The sequence below is a fragment of the Mytilus trossulus genome, chromosome 4, assembly GCF_036588685.1.
Source record: "Mytilus trossulus isolate FHL-02 chromosome 4, PNRI_Mtr1.1.1.hap1, whole genome shotgun sequence".
Taxonomy (NCBI): Eukaryota; Metazoa; Mollusca; class Bivalvia; order Mytilida; family Mytilidae; genus Mytilus; species Mytilus trossulus.
This window is the reverse complement of record NC_086376.1, coordinates 7,340,979-7,359,769: the sequence shown is the minus strand read 5'-3', so window position 1 is coordinate 7,359,769 and position 18,791 is coordinate 7,340,979. Positions and strand designations below refer to the sequence as shown.

Below are 18,791 nucleotides of genomic sequence, written 5' to 3'. Positions count from 1 at the left end.
CAGATCAAAATAGTTTAAAAGTCAAACAAGTACAAAATTGAAAAGCATTGAGGACCCAAAATTCCCAAAAGTTGTGTCCAATACGATTAAGGTAATCTATTCCTGGTATAAAGAAAATCCTTAGTTTTTCGAAAAAAATCAAAGTTTTGTACAGAAAATGTAATGTGGCGTATGTTTTCCTTTGCGCTGACAGGAATAAGGTAGTCGGTCAACATCAACAATACAAATACGGATACGGTTTCCTATCTTTATAAAGACATTACTTTGACTTCAACAAAAGTACAAAGTAGGCGAACAAGATATGATGTGGTTGGAAAATACAATTTCATATTCAATTTGTTTTAATAATCTGATGATTTATTTGGCCTTATATTAAAATAAATATATACGAAACGTTTTATTTGGTCTGATATCAAAAAGGAAATGAAACACATAGATCAAGTTCATCCTTAATTAAATAAATATGAAAATATGAAATTGTATAATATCCTCAAACAATTAAACACAGATGCTATTTCTTACATTTGCATAATCATCAAGAACATGTTCATGAAAGCGGGTTCCCATGTTGTTTACTTCTCCAATCATTACGGATTTTTGTCTTTTAACATCATAGGTAATCTGAAACCCTCCCTAGATTATATTAATAAGAAAGTATCAAATTATGTGATTATAATTTAATGACTAAATAACAACATAGATTGGAAACTCTTTAACGTCCGACAGCAGATATATAATGCTTTTCGGGATTGCAATTTGAAAAATGCTATGTACAAGACCGACATTCTGAGCCGGAATATAAATGGGCTAGCTCACATGATGAACATCATCAAGAAGACATTCCACTATTCCCAGACCTAATTGTGAACCTACCAATTGCTGATTCGATACTTACCGATTCTGATCAAATACCTTATGTTTTATAAGTAAAAAAAAAATATTTACTGTTTCTAAATTAAGCACGTGTTATTAAATAGTACAATCAGAATAGATTACACTCAAGACTTACACGTTGCCACAGAGGCGATTCGAATTGTGAATATTCTCGATATGACCAAGATTTCCAAGGGTAGTAACTGTTTTCAGATTATTAGACACTGTTTTTCAAACAAATCCAAGTCATTGATATAAATTTGACAACAATCTTACCAGAATTGTACATGCGAAAGCGCTTACAATGCAATTATACATAATACTCTCAGTATTAAAATATTTCAATCTTTTATGAGTGGATTAAACATAGATAAGTATAATTGTATAATAAAAAACCAATGTAATTATGAGGTTCTTAAATTTGGAATATGCCTTAATTTTTTGTGTGCTTCTTTGTTACATATTTGTTTGTTTTTATAGTGATTAAGATTATAACACAATGTTGACTGGTGTACCCCTATTTTTAACATTTGTACCTATTATGTCTGTTTGTTTTGTTCGCGCATCGTTGTCAATGAAATTTGATGCGACTATCATGCAAGTGAGAGTTTTATCTAGCTATAAAACAAGGTTCAATCCACCATCTTCTACATAAGAAAATGCCTGTACCACATTTTACCAAGTCAGGAATTTGACAGTTATTATCCATTCGTTTCATGTGTTTGAGCTTTTGAATTTGCCATTTGATTAGATACTTTCCGTTTTGAATTTTCATCGGAGTTCAGTATTTTTGTAATTTTTACTTTATGCAATTAACTGCTATTTCCAAGAAGGGTAACTCTTTTAAAAATACCTGATCGCCACTGACTTTAATACTTGTTTCAGAAAACTAAACTGATTTAAATTTTATAAAAATCTAGAAGGAATTGTACAGGTGAGAGCGCTAGTTTGACCGGACGGTAAGACGGACGGCCGCATGGAAGCACAGATGCACAGACGAACGGTCCCACTGTTTTTCTATGCCACCCGCAACGCGTTGCGTGGGGACAATAGATCATGAAAAAACAACTGCACAACGGAGTAAGCACTTGCGCAGTACTAAAACATCTTAAGAGTCATCTAGTTAAAATAATGCTAAATTGGCACAATGACAAAAAAAATCTCATAAAAGTGAATAATAAAATTATATTAATGCATTGTATACATATCAAAAGCTGTCTGTCAAACCCAGCCTGAGACATAATAACTAAAACTAAACTTTGACATAGTGTTCATAGCTGAAGTTAAAAAAGCACAACAAGTCGAAGAAAAGCATTCAACATCATTGCCAGTACAACATATACAAAAGACAAACTACACCCTAATTACACTTTAATTAGATAACACAGATTTTGTTACACGAAAAACTTAGTATGGATTAACCATGAATTTAGCTCAATAAATTGAGCCGGTCTGCATGCCCATTTTCACGCCCCCTCCCACTTAATCCGCATCTGCTAAGGTGCCCCAGGAGTTTTTTTTTGTAATCATGCAATGTGATCAACTTTATCATTTCTGTCGATATTGAAATAATCATGAATGCATGTAACAATGTCTGCATAAAGCCTTAAAACCTGTTAAAATCAAAATCCAAACAAAGACTGGAGGACCCTGTTGTCGCTGATTGACGTGTATTTGTCCATGTAATATGGTTTTCTATTATCTATTGAATGAAATTTATTTAATATTCCAAATAAGTTATTCAGCATAATAAAAAAGCAACAAAGACAGCCTAGCGGAATATGAATATATCAACATAAATCAGAGGAGGTAATAAAGATTTATTCCTATATGCAAGAGTTGTGCATGTGGTGTACGCAAAGTTAAGATTACGAAAAGTCTACACACAGACTATAATATTCATGAAACTACTCCGTGCCTCGTTCATTAAAGAAAACTTCGTGTAGGCGAATAACAGAATCTAAGAATATCAATTAGCAACAGAAGATTTTTGGCTAAAATATTCTTCATTTTAGTCGAATTATGCTCGGATCTGTATCCGCCTATACGTGTTGTGGTCACAAAAGACGAATCCGGAGTAAAAATTATAAATGAAATTTAACACACCCTTCCAAAACTGCCATAATTATAAATCAGTTCATCTGATTTATAGTTTACATATGATATTTTTTTTACTTTAGAAGTTGTTGTTATTGGTTTTGGAAGGCGGCTTACTTATATAGTAATTAGCTTAAATAATAGTTTACATACCTCAACTGCACCTCCAGTGCCATTTATTAGATATTCCATGGAGATCCCTTCAATTAACCCTTGCATTTGTACTGGAAAACTACATGCTTGTGTTGTAATTGTAGCATAAGCAAGCATGGAAAAAACGAAAGCAAATGTATGCTGTTCCATTTTTCTATAATAACGAATGCCGGATAATTTACGTCCGCTTCTTATTGATCCTAGGAGTCTTGTGAACGTCTTGTGATATATACATGTACTACTTCGGTATTACGCAATTTACCACTTCCAATATGATATACTTCACATGACTTTTTGTAAGGATTGCTATCTTTGTTATTACTTGCGAAATACCGGGTTTACATGAGATTTTGTGTAAGTTTTTATTTTTAACTTGAAACATAATTGAAAATCTTTAAATTTGATGATACTAGTAAAGCTGGGGTCACACATTCACGATTTTTACTACCGTCCTTGACAGGACCATTCCCGATTAAAATTTATTAAAAGTCTGATCAAGATCCTGTGAATCGTGGATGGAAATTCAAACTTAAAATTAAAATTTGTAAAAAAAATAATTTGATCACGACAACAATCAGATAGTGTTCATGAAGCGTCGATATTCAACCGTTTCTAATGCCCGCGTCACACTGTCCCGATTTTTACGCCGATAGTAACACTATTATGGAAATTGTCAAAATCCGGACTGATCGTATCCAGATCGGGCTATTCGTAGTGCCATCTTTAACCATCGTAAAACCATCGGCCACTTTTTCTAGCCTTCGGGGACAACTTCGAAAAGGGTTCTAAATTTTTTAACATGTTAAAAATCACCGAAAGGTGCGTCCGATGTTGAGGGTTCGTATTGAGTTCGTATCAACATCCTCACCATCGTAATGTCACCGGGAATGCATCTTTGAACATCGTATTGCATTCGTGTTTCCGTCGTTTCCATCGGGCAGTTTTGACATTACGATGTCTACACGAATAAATCACGAAGCTACCCGAAGGTCTTACGATGGCAACACGACTTCGTGAAGACCTCGTAATCCCGTCGTGTTGCCATCGAATAAAAGTACGAAGGCGACAAGATGGATCTACGACGGCAATAAATCCAGCTAATTGTAAGTTAATTTTTGCGCTAAAATACATTTAAAGGGCCATGCGCGATATGCACTGGTCAGTCTTATACGACGGTTAAGAAAGACGTTCATAAATCATGGAGCTCATATCATATGATTCTATGAGAACGAAAAAGGCAACAGCGTTGTTTCTATTAATTCAAAGGGAACAAAAAGAGCAGCTATTACAGGCTCAGGATTTACTTTACAAGTAAAATATTATTTTTTGTCAATTTTTCATATCAAGTAACATAATGAAAATCATAAACGCGACTCGTATTCCAACACTGCAGGTACACGTATATAGGGAAACCAACCTTTTCTTCATTATTCTGATTTTTTATATATCGTCTGAGTTGTTGTCACACGAATGTTTACTCCATAACCATTTTGTTTTCTATATATAAAAAAGAAGATGTGGTATGATTGCCAATGAGACAACTATCCACAAAAGACCAAAATGACACAAACATTAATAATTATAGGTCACCGTACGGCCTTAAACAATGAGCAAAGCCCATACCGCATATAGTCAGCTATAAAAGGCCCCGATTAGACAATATAAAACAATTCAAACGAAAAAACTGAACGAAAACAAATATGTAACACATAAACAAACGACAACCACTGAATTACAGGCTCCTGAATATTTTGCCGCATTTGTTGCTTTCCCCACATCGTTCCTTTTGTCTTTATTATTATGATATTCTCCTGGAAAGAGCTCTTCGTGAACAAAAGGGATCAAGGAACCCGTCACCTTACCTTTAGGATAGATCAGTAAACATGGGCATACTTATGGGTGATTATTCTGACTAGTGCAAACATTTTACAGTTCAAAGAAGGCAACGTCAAGCGTTGCATCCCCTTGAAAGTTACATATGGGCATATGATTTAAATGTATCATAAGCTGTACACCACGTCTTTTTGGACATCGTATGGCCATGGCGACATCGTCGTAATAAATCGTGTAGCCTTCGTAATCCATCGTGTAGCCTTCGTAATCCATCGTGTAGCCTTCGTGATCCATCGTGTAGGCTTCGGCTGAGATATGAAGCTTAAATACCCGTCTTCGGTTAACCTTCGTTTGTCCATCTTTTGCTATCGTATATAATTTCGGCACCATCGTATATACTTCGTTATTCATCGTACTTGCTTCGGTTACTTTTTGGTATTTCAACGAGATCGGGACCAATTTCGTACGAACTTACAATTTTCGCAATCGGGTGTCCATCGTATATACAAATTGAGACAGTTTGACGCGGGCATTAGCGAATTAGTCCCGACAATCCCTTTCTGAATCAGCTTTTAATCCGATTTGTATTTTTCGCCAGGTAAAATTCGACCGAGTCTGTCACGACTGCGTCCCGACTCTACCGAATGTAATCCGACAGAGATCAGACAGTGACCAGACAGTGAACCGACGCTGACGGAAGTTATCTGTTCAAAAACTGTCGGCATGTTCGGGATGATCAGGTACTGTCGGAACGTAATCCTATCACGGTCCGCTCTATCGCATTGCAAACGGCTTTGTCTGGTCTCAGTCGTATTGTATTCTGTAATTGTCGGGACTCTGACGTGGGTATCATTGACGAATTTCGTATTAATAACGGGACTGTTTCGGAACGGTTTCGGCAAAAAACGGTTCACAATCGACAAGATCTGGATGCAATCTGGACTAAATCGGCAGAAAAACAGCTATGGAAAATTACTCCAGATCATTCCCGTTCCATAGGACACCGTCCAGAATACACAAGACATAATGATTGTTCGGAATTCGATCCGATACAACAGGATCTGTCACGACATAGCCACGATTGTAATCCGACTAGACAAAATCGGCTGAGTGCCCCGAATGTTACTACAGGACGCACCTAACTGTCGGGGTGCTTTGCCGAACTATTCAGAACCTTCCCGACCATTATGAATCTGTTACGAACTAAAACGATTGCGTTCAGACAATGATAGGACATTCCAGATAATTGAGGATACTAATCCCACTTTTTTACTTTTCGTGTCGTATTGTTGTCTGATCTAAAACGGGAGCAATAATCGGTAATGTGTGAACCCCGCATTAGCGTATTTCCATTTGTTGTGTTTGTTGAAGCGTTATGCTAATTAAAAATGTAAAGGTTTATCTGGAAACGTTTTTTAAAAGACACAGCATGCCCTAGATATATAAATTTTAAATATGTTTTATTTTTTAGCAAAATAAACTTAACAAAATGTTGCAGTGCACTTTTTTCATTCCTCCAATAGGTGCCAAAATAAACTAAGAAGTATGAGAACTTCACAATAGTGATAATTGAAATGAGCTAAATTGTATCGCTTATTGTGTGCATTCCTTTGACCGTCCATGCTCTTGACTTACTTTCTTTTCGTGTGTTTACATTTATTACAAATATTCAACTGCCATCAAACTGATGTAGGTGCCTGTACATAACCTATAGCACGAGAATTATTTAAAAAGCAATGAAGCCTGTATGTTGCGGGTGTTATATACACATAACTTAAAATGAGGCTATTGTATACAATTTTCAAAACAACACAAACATTTTTTCAATGTTGCCAAGGCTTGAGACGAATGCAAAAAAACATCCCGTTGACCGACTTCTGAGGCCTGCTACTAATGATCCCGACAACAATGATAGTCGTATCATATACCATTGTGTAGATAAATCAATTTAGATTTACGGCATATTAAGTTAAAGTAAGTTTGACAACCGAGAAATAAAAAAATAACAGGATTTCGGGACTGGGTGTCATTTTTCAAAAAAAATTAGTTAAGTATATATATATACCTTGTGTTATATTAAGGTATATATGGGAAAAAAAATTGAGACAAGTGCCTGTGGTTATACATAATAAATAAGAAGCAACACGAACTCTACAAAAAAAAACAGGAGTGGAATCAGGTGCTCCGGAAGGGTATTTCCTGCACCGTATACGTCACCCGTCGACAGTTATTCGAGAAACACGTGTCTTGCATACTGAAATCGATTTCGATGCATTGTGTATACTTAACTGTACAAACCATGAAAATGATTTAAGAAATCTTAAACATTTTTGTACACTTATATTGAGAATGTGAAGGCTAGTTCTTTGACAGAGACAAAAACACGAAAAAAAGAACAGAAAATAACCTAAAACACCCAATGTGTCTTCAACTAGCTCGAACATTCATTTAGCCCGTAGACAATGAGTATATAAGTTAAGCGAAATAGACGCCACACTTAACATAAAACATGAAGGAACTTAAAGACGGTACTAATACTTACAGGAATCAAGTTCAAATAAGCCCTGTAAACGGTAGTATATGTTTTAAGCTTTTTCTCTATTTTGCATCTTTCTTACGTTTGATGTGTCCATCATTTTGGGTTGAGACTATTTTTTTTATCTTATACCCCGGTAACGAGACGAAGAACTCTCAAAGTTTTTTTATCAACACTTTTCGGTCTATAAATTCCAACAAAGGACTAATTGACTTATTGAAAATAAGTTCTGTTCAATTCATTTTAACTAAGTTTAATGATTGCTGAAGATTTACGAGTCGCTACGTGTTTAATATTCATATTCATTTATGTTGTCTTAAATACATGTCCGTCTAACACTCCATTTGTCTTTATAGATTACGAATGTAGTGCATAACTTACAATTCTTATCTTCCTGTGATTTTATCTTTATAATCATTCTTGACCGATTTTGTTTGCAGGAAATTTTCACAATATGCCAGATTTCTGTAACATGGGACTTATTTCTGTATTTAACTGGATATATATTTTGTCTTTTTTTGTAGTCTACATTGCTGATGCTGGAGTCCAAAATCATCCGGTGTTTAAGCAAGACAATTCAAAACGTCTATTGATGGATGAAAACTATTACACTATCATGAGTAGATTGGATAATCTTACCAAAGAGGTCGAAGCCCTTAAAAAGGAAAACGGTAAGAAATATCTTAAATTCGGTGTTTTCTTATATTTTCTGTTTGCGTTTTCTATAAAGATTAAGACGAAAAAAATGAAAGAGATGATATTCAAACACGTTTGTCTTAGCAAACTCACACAAAACCAATCAAAACCTTGGTGATTTGGATATTTTAGGAAACTCTTGATTAACGTGTGCCTTTCGTCTTGTTTCATATGTAAATAAAAAATAATATTTCTAATACGGTAGATCAAATTCGAGATACATGCCTCTGACTTGAAACAGGCACATACAGAATGTTGCGGGGTTAAACTACTTTGATGGCGCACCCATCCTCTGTATAAGATTGCAGTGGGACAGTGGTGAACATTATAACAACATATTTTTTTAGAAATTACATAATGAAGAGTTATATCTTTGCTATTCAATCTACATAATCATAGTAAATTTTAAAAGCTGGGGTGGTGTTCTCGAGGCTATCTTAGGATTAGGGCGTGTCCTAAGATTATCTTATGACAAGTCTCTGACTAAGTCGGGTTCTCGAACTCTAAGCTCTTGAGATATATAAATTTTTTCGTCCTAACTTTAGAACACCTAAATAGGCGTCTTAAGATCATCATATCTTCATCCCAACTTTGTGCATGCTTTTTTCTCAAGTTTTTACGTGAAGTTGAAAATAAAATAAAACGCACCATCGGCTAGTAACCCGTATACAGAAATTTTGCATGATTTTTAACTTTGTACTTCGTGTTTTACGATACGATGACACTACGAATTCAACAATTCTCTTTTAAAAAAAATGTTGTCCAGTTTAAATCACAATCCTTTTATTTTGATATTATTTTATAATTACATTTGAAAACATACATTTTATGAAATACATGTAATTATAAAATTTCGTAAACCATTTTATTAATTAGTTTCGTCATTGAATGAATGAATTTAATTATTTTCAAAAAGCATTTACATGCTATGGCAATCAAAACATATATGACATATATGACACAATAATAAACAGCAGAAAACAACACATCATACAAAGTTAAGTAAGAATTTGACATCTCATTTTCCATGCTGCCTTAATATAATTACATAATTTTATAGTTACAGTTTTATTGACAGCTTTTAACAATTGGTCCAGTTTATAAACATTTGGCCATGAACAAAAGCATTTTGGTAAATAATGTGACCTTTCATGTCTGTATACAGGACAAACTAAAACAAAATGATATTCGTCTTCAACAACGTTCATGTTACAACAAAGACACAATCGTAATTCTCTTGGCGTATTGGTATATCTACCAACTTCGATATTTAATTGAAGTGTCTCACTACGTAGTTTCGTAAGTAATCGAACATCACAACCGAAATTTAAGTAATTTTCAAGACAAAAATCTGTCTTGATTCTTCTATACATGTAAAGTTTTTCACAATCATATAAAGATGTGGACCACTCTTGTTAATATTGATCAGTAATACGTTTTTTAACAATATCAAAAACTACATTAGTTACATCCTGTGAAATCCACAAAAAGTACAAGCCAAGATTAGACAACAAATCTCGTACATAATAAACCCAATTTGTTTTATCATTAATAACATCTTTATACAGAGGCATGTACACATCGTAAACAACACTTGGCTTTTTCAATAAAGTATGAAACCAATATTTTAAACTTCTAATACGCCTTGAAACAAACATTAGGCAAATGCCCAAGTTCACCACATTACTTTAACTTTTTAAATTTTCGCACATAGGAAATGTTTACGACGTCCTAACATATGATAGCTGCGAGACACAACTTAAGAGTGTCCTGGGTTGATCCTAAGTCCATCCTAAAATTGGTTTATCTATGACTTAGGACGAATCTTAAGAACTTTCGGTAACACAACCCTGGGGCCGGTAACAAGAAATTTTATTAAGAGAGGTCGTAAGTATTGAATTAAGGGGAAGATAAGATTATTCTAAGATCACTCAAAGACTGTAAAATCAAAGCTCCCTCAGGTTGTTCGTAGGTCGCTCTTATTTCTCCCTTAAGTTGCATCGTAATAGTTTTCAAGCTACGAGTTCTTAATAATTTTCTGCTGTCTCCGTTTTTGGTTTCTCGCAAATAAATTAGAATCACCTTAAAAGAATCATAAAAACGTTTTAATGAACAATTAAATGCGCATAACAATCAACTACCCATTTAACCTAAGGAAAACAAATGGCCCGAGACCACAATTAATTCTTCTATCATTTCTTTATAACGTTTTGTCGCATTAAAAAAAATTGAATTGTTCTTTTTGTCTAATTTTTTGTGTGAGTAATGTACAGTTCAAGTCCCAAAACATATGCAATTTTCAGAAAAATTGCATGTTAACATCATACAAATTTGGCCAATACACATCCATACCCCTATAGGCAAGTCAAGAGATGTTCCGAAAAGTGTAAATATAACCTTTTTGCACCTGGCCTAATCACTCTTTCCTTATTAAAATCAGTTAAAATAAAACATCCAAAAGTTTATTTCAGCTCTCTTCTTTCATTCCCACCCCAGAAAAGCTAAGAAATGAATGAGAAAGGGAAAGAAAAAAAATAAAGAAAAAATACACTATAATTAAAGGGAACTATATTCGTGAACAACGAAAAGCGGGGTCATTAATTGTGGTCTTGGGCCAAATTCTGGCCGCAGATCTAGACCAACATTAGGCCCAAGACCACAATTAATGACCCCGCTTTTCGTTACCCCGCTTTTCGTTACCAACGAATATAGTTCCCTTTAATTATAGTGTATTTTTTCTCTATTTCTTTTCTTTCCCTTTCTCATTCATTTCTTAGCTTTTCTGGGGTGGAAATGAAAGAAGAGAGCTGAAATAACTTTGACTTTTGGATGTTTTATTTTAACTGATTTTAATAAGGAAAGAGTGATTATGCCAGGTGCAAAAAGGTTATATTTACACTTTTCGTAACATCTCTTGACTTGCCTAATATGGATGTGTATTGGCCAAATTTGTATGATGTAATGATGCAATTTTTCTAAAAATTGCATTTATTTTTGGACTTGTACTGAACATTACACACCTTTTTATATTTATTTATCTTGTGTATTAATACTTGTATATATGTTACAGTTGTCAAGAATGATATTATTTTGTATAATTTTGGTGCATTTCAACCTATGTTTTGGTACTTTAGTTGTTGGGTCTTATGCTTATACATTTGTTTACTTCCTGAAAATGAGGACACTACCAAATATACTTTTGATTTTTGACACATACGATTAAATAATGATCACTATTAAGTGTAGGAACGTTATTGGTAAGTTTCACTCATCATTTAACTGTATCAATCACTTTAAGTGTTATACAATGTATAAACTTATTTTCCTGTGTTTTGTCACCAGTGAATTCGAAGTTATTATCAACTTACATTTTTCACATCTTTTGTCAATACTCCTTGTACGGTATGGAATTGAGCGGAACCCAGGTCCACATCGCTCAACAGAGTTACGTAATATTAAAATAGTTCACAATAATGTATGAATGTGAACTAGGCACATATGATATAATTGCTCTTTCTGAGTCCCATCTTGATGATAGCATATCTAATGAATCAATAGCCTTAGCTGGTTTTCAAAAGCCTATTAGATTAGATAGAACACGAGCAGGCGGGGGAGTCATAATTTACGTTAAAAATTATTTATACTATGAAGAACTACCTGAATTGGCAAAGCCAGGTTTGGAATTATTGTGGTTGAAAATCTCAACCCAACACTGTCATTTTTTACTTGGTGTTTTTTACAGACCCCCAAATTCTCGTGTGAAACTATGGGATTATTTTTATGATTCTGTGTCGAAAGCTTTAGAAAAAAATTTGCCTGTTTTTCTGACTGGTGATTTCAATGTAGATATGCTATCAAACAATAATATGCCATGTAGAAGTACTGTTAGTAACAATTTGAGAAACATTTTGCTTGAATATGTACAATCTTGTCTTTGAAAAGACAAACTTTACTACTGATACAGGCACATGTATTGATTTATTCTTGACAAACAACAAAAGTTGCGTAAAGTCAGTTGATGTATTGTCACCTTTTTGTAGTACTCATGCACCTGTGTGTGCTGAGGTTAATTTTAAAGTGAATAAAGAATATACATATAAACGTACAATTAGAAAATATGAAAATGCTAATTATAAAGATTTTGTGAGTGACTTAAACAATATTGATTGGAACTGAAGGTGAATGTTAAGAAAACCAAAGTTATGGTATTTAGCAAGAGGAAAACTAAACAAAATCTGAAATTTACACTGCAGAATGATGTACTTGAAATTGTTGATACATATTCGTATTTGGGTGTCATTTTCAAATATAATGGTACATTTTTTGATACCAAGAAGAAACTTGTAGATCAAGCCCAAAAGGCACTGTTTTATATTTACAAAATTATACGGAATGAATCTTTACCAATTGATCTACAATTTAAACTCTTTGATTCTATGATAGAACCTATCTTACTGTATGGTTCTGAAGTTTGGGGCTTTGAAAACCTGAAAATTATCGAAAAAACTCACTTGAAATTCTGCAAAAGGGCGCTGAAAGTTAGAAACACTACGCCTAATTTTATGGTGTACGGAGAATTGGGTAGATTTCCTCTTGAAATAAAGGTGAAAATTAGAATGATTATATATTGGTGTAAAATTGTAAATAATGAATCAAAACTATGCAGTTTATTGTATAGACTGATGCTTGGTTTAAGGCCTAAATCTAAATACACCTTTAAATGGGTAAATTGTATAGAAGCAATATTAAACGATACTGGCATTGGATATATTTTTGCCAATCAAACAAGCTACTGTGATAAAATGTACTTAAAACAGATACTTTGTGATCAATTTGTACAACAGTGGTTTAGAATATTGAAAATTCATCAAGAGGTCAATTCTACTCAATATTTAAAAAAGATTTTACTTTAGAAACATATCTGCTAAAACTTCCCGAATATTGCAGGCTTTGGATCACACACTTTAGGTGTTCAAATCTGCGTCTGCCTATAGAAACAGGCAGATGGCAAAATATTCCGAGGCATGATAGAATATGTACTTTGTGTAAGAGTAATATTGGTGATGAATTTCATTTGCTATTTAAGTGTACTTATCAAAATATTGTTGTATTAAGGGAAAAGTTTCTGCCAAGCTATTACACAGTGAACCCTAATTATAAAAAAATGGAAGGTCTTCTTTCAATATGTAATGTACAACTGTATAAACGTCTTTCTGTATTTATCAAAAACATTGCAAATATGTTCTGAAAATGTTGAAAAAAAACAACATGTTGTATGTTATTGTTATATCTTTATACTATGTCATTGATACCACATAATTACTTCGTCATGTTTATATAATGCTATTATGTATGACCTCATGTTACACATGTATCTGTGTCTTAGTGTTCAAATAAAATCTTGAAATAAAATCTTGAAATCTTGGAATGAACATTTTCATCCATGTGATAATATAAATGACATGTATTCTCAATTTTTAAATATTTATTCAACAAATGTGAATAAATATATACCAACTAAAGTTGTTACAATACGTCCAGCTGACAAACCGTTCATGAATTCCACTATCCGTAGGAAAATGAGACAAAGAAATAGAATTCATTACAAAGCTAAAAATACTAACAATTGTATTCATTGGGAAAAATTTAGAGAATTACGTAACGAGGTGATTGATTTGGTTAGACAATCAAAAGAGCAATATAAACAAAAACTTACAAAAGAAATTACTGACAAAAATATACCACCAGGAAAGTGGTGGAGGATTGTAAAATCTATTTCTAAATTATCAAAGTCTCGTGAACCTACACCTTTTTTGAAATCTGAAGGTCAAATATTTTTACATCCAGTAAATAAAGCTGAACTCTTAAACTCTCATTTTTCAAATATTTCTAAAATTGATGTTGAACCTGAACTTCCAAATAATGTACCAGACCCACCATTTAAAATGGAGGAAATAATTATTACAGAAGAAGAAGTTCTTGATCAATTAAAAAACTTAAATTGTAATAAACCTTCTGGTCCTGATGGTGTTTCACCTAGAATTTTGAAAGAAATTAAATCTGGTATTGTAAAACCACTTACTTTGTTATTCAATTTTTCACTAAAACTCAAAAGGGTTCCATGTGCATGGAAACTTTCCCATGTCACTCCTATTTTTAAGGGAAAGGGAAGTTGTCATGATCCAGTTAATTACCGACCTATTTCGCTTACAAGTATCATATCCAAAATTATGGAGAAAATTTTATTCAAGCATATGTTTAATTACATGAAAGATCACAATTTATTATGTAAATTTCAATCTGGTTTTCAGCCAGGTGATAGTACAGTAAATCAACTAGCAGAAATATATAATACTATTATTTCCCATCTTGATCAAGGAAAAGATATTCGCTTTATTTTTTGCGATATTTCCAAAGCTTTTGACAAAGTTTGGCATGATGGTTTGCTATATAAATTGAAAGTTTTTGGTATCCATAGTAATTTAATTGATTGGATTGGAGATTACCTAGGTGACAGATGCCAAAAAGTTGTTTTGGATGGGTTTTATTCATCTCAAAAAGGTACCAGTGCTGGGGTACCCCAAGGCTCAGTACTGGGTCCATTCCTTTTTTTAACTTATATTAATGATATTGTGGAAAATATGAGTAATCATATTAGATTATTTGCAGATGACACCTCTTTATATGCCATTATTGATGATGACTATGACACTGTTTCTATGTCTTTGACTGATGATCTTGGGAGAATTAAAACATGGGCTGAAAACTGGGCTGTAACCTTTAATCCCTCTAAAACAGAAACCCTTTTATTTTCTAGAAAAGATATCAATCCTCCCCCTTTATACTTTGGCATTGGAGGGGACCAAATAAAAGAAGTTAAAAGTCACTGTCACCTAGGTCTCAACTTTGAGAGTAAGGCTAATTGGAAATTACATATAAATGCAATTTATAAAAAAGCATGTTCTAGATTACATTTATTAAGACAAGTAAAATATAGTTTGGATCGAAATGTACTTATTACAATTTATACAGCATTTATTCGCCCTATTCTAGAATATGCAAACATTGTATGGGATAATTGTACTTTACAAGAAGCCAACTTATTAGAAAGTGATCAAATTGAAGCTGCTCGTATTATTACTGGTCTCCGACGTACAACTTCTCTTAAAAAATTATACACTGAAATAGGTCTTGAAAAATTATCAGACAGAAGGAAGAAGCATAAACTTACTTCATTTTATAAAATAAAAAATGGATTTTCCCCAAGTTATATTATAGACTTATTAGAACCTTGTTTTCTCACACCGAATGATTATAATCTTAGGAGAGACTCTCAGAATTATACCATACCAAGGTGCAGAACAGTTTCATATTATAAAAGTTTCATACCTTCTGTTGTTAAACTCTGGAATGAATTAGACACTAATGCTAAAAATGCTTTGTCGATTAACCAGTTTAAATCTGTACTTGATAAAATATGTAAACCAGAGATTCCTCCTAAATATTTTTGTTCAGGTATAAGAAAATTTAATATTATTCATTGTCAATTACGAAACGATGCAAGTAATTTAAATTCTCACTTGTTTCATGATTTTTTGACAGAAGAACCTTCCTGTTCTAAATGTTTATATAAATGTGAAGACAACCAACATTATTTTTTTGATTGTCCATCATACACTATTAATAGGATCACACTCCTTGATAAACTGTCTGCTTATGGAGTTAATATTGATTTAAACTTGATACTATTTGGTGATCAATCTTTGAGTTTTGAAGACAATGTGCAGATAGTTAAGGCCGTTCATGAATATATAAAAAATTCAGAGAGATTTGTATAATGAAATGTATTTTATAGTCCAAAACCAAATTAACTTTTACTTTGTATGTCTGTATTTTGTATTATATTAAGCTCTTAGACCTGAATCAGCAGAAAAATAATTAATATTGAAACAAAAGTTATAATGAAATGACAGTACATTTAAATTAATATTATTAAAGCTAAAAAGCTACTAAATGCACCTTTATTTCTATATCATTCATATATTCAATTTGTATATCTTTAATTTCTTAAATCTATTTTGTTTTTCTTTTATTATTAACATTCTAAATTCTTTTTATATTATTATAATTCTTTAATGTATCAATATGGTTACTACTCGCTGTCGTTTTTCTTCAGGTGCAATAATTTAGTAAAAATAAGTACATGATATCAAACATGTTGTTTTAAAAATGAGTTATTAAATTTATTATTTTAGATAGCTGACTGGAGACCATTTAGTTTAATATGAGACCTCTAAATCAATGTTGGAGTTTATAAAACTTAATCTTTTTTTTTCATAGTGTATTTTTTATTAATTTTTCTGAGTTTACATTTGAAGCATTTTGAAAATAGTCATACTTTTGATCTGAGCTAACTATTTGAAACATCATTCCAGTCAGCTAAGAGGTATTTTTGAAAAATTAATTCTGTTTTGTCTTTATGTTTGTGCATGTGTTGCTTTGTTTGAATGTAATATATTGTACCTTGTTTTGTGGAGAGGGCTTACATAGGCTATGCCTGTTGCCCAATCCAATTCAATTTATTTGAATAAAATATTGTTTAAACTAAATTACACACACAAAAAATTAGACAAAAAGAATAGGCAAATTTTTTTAAATGCGACAAAACTTTATAAAGAAATGATAGAGGAATTAATTGTGGTCTCGGGCCATTATTCTTTCGGCCCTTTTTTGATAAAAGTAAAGTTGAATTAAAAAATTTGCATTGCTTCAAACATGAAATTATTTTAACTGCTTATAGAACATTATTATTTTAATAAAAATATGCTTGTCTCAAAATCACAAACATACTTTACTCCGAGAAGAATTCAAAACGGGAATTAAGTCTTTAACCAAATGGCAAAATCAAATGATCAAACACAGCAAACGAATGAACAAAAAAGAACACAATAGGCAAAAATGTAAAAAAAAACACACCAGGTAAACAACAACAACATTACCCAACCCACTAAAAACTGAAGATGATTTTAGATGATTCGTAAGGGTAAGCAAATCCTGCTCCACGTGTGGCGCCCAATTTGTTGCTCAGTATATTACAAAGCCGGTAAATAATTGGGGAACCAACTCGATCATGATGGCGGCTTCGGTAAAATTTAAGAAGTGATGTTCTAAACTTCACCATTTGGAACTCTTAGTTTAAAATTGAAAAAGGTCACAGATTTTTCCTTGCTTTATATTTAACACTTCTCTCAACAAGCCAAAATTGTAATGATTTACAAAAAAGAGAAAATGCCATCCTCCACATACATGGCCAAGAAAATACTGATAATAAATTTCCTATTCAGATGAATTAATAGTTAAAATAAAAAAAGTTCTAAGGTTGACGTATTAACTTTTTTAAACAACTTGTTCTAATATTAACAAGTGAATGTACAGCTAAGAGTAGTCGGGACCACTCTTACAAAAAATGTCAAGTCAACCTATTGCGAATTGTTTTTGGTTCACCCATACGTTGCAAAGTCTGTTTTAAAAGCACTTAATAACTGACCAAAATTTAAGAATGATTTTGTGTTACCGGAATTAGTAAGAATGCTTTAAGGAAGACGTAAGAATCGTTCTTAAATCATGCACTTTTTCAAAACATTAAGGGCTGTCAATCATTCTAAGATAGGTCTGAGGTAGGTTTTTTTTATGAAGGTCAAGAAAACATTGTTGCCCGTTCGTTTGAAGTGTATTATCATTTGATTTTGCCATTTGATTAGGGACTTTCCGTTTTGATTTTTTCTCGGAGTGCAGTATTTTCATGATTTTTACGTTGATTCGACATTTCCTAATTAATTATGCTATTTCTTTTTCAGCTTTGCTCAGACATTCTCCGATTGCTTTTCTCGCGGAACTCACCAAGACCGTCACAGGCCACAACCACCAAATCCATTTCGATCAGGTTAAATTAAACATTGGAAACGCCTACTATCTGTCTCATGGAAACTTCATCGCCCCTGTCAACGGTCTCTACCAGTTCTCAATAACAGCATGTTCTACATCGGGTCACTACGTAGTTCTGGAACTTACTGTCAACACTGCTGTGGTTGGGAAAGTGTTGGCCGGCGATACTGGTTATGATGAATGTACATCTAAGTCTTTCCTGATACAATTGTCTTCCGGTGATGACGTATTTGTTCAACATGAATCTCAGGGAGATTATCTACTAAGTAATGCAGTTTACGGTTTTCCTTCATTTGCGGGTGTCCTTTTAAGAGCATATTAAATTAATTTGAATAAAATTCCAAAGAATTTTTTAAGTATCAATTTTTATAACACAATATACAAGATGAGGCACTCGAGATAGGAAGTTACGGCTGTATAAAAAACAAATTTGCGGATATATTTTTTTCTCTTCAGTTTGACCTCCTTTTTTTTTGCGGTGATAAATTTATTTCCGCATTTTTGTTGTATTGCTATTAATTATTGTATGAAATGCTTCGAATATTTAAAAGTATTGGTTAACGAATCAGCTACAAGTATTGAAGATATTGTTAGATTTGTTGATTATATGTAGTCAAGATGGTCAACCTGTCCACTACTGAGGGATGTTTCTAAAAAG

General features: G+C 32.8%; 1 protein-coding gene across 1 annotated transcript; it reads left to right on the top strand.

The window, feature by feature from the left end:
- Positions 1–7,465: 7,465 nt before the first annotated feature.
- On the top strand, positions 7,466–18,455 carry LOC134714425 (heavy metal-binding protein HIP-like). The gene is made up of 3 exons (XM_063575664.1): positions 7,466–7,529; positions 8,017–8,163; positions 18,046–18,455. The coding sequence occupies exons 1-3, from the start codon at positions 7,466–7,468 to the stop codon at positions 18,453–18,455; spliced, it is 621 nt and encodes a 206-aa protein (XP_063431734.1).
- Positions 18,456–18,791: the final 336 nt, after the last annotated feature.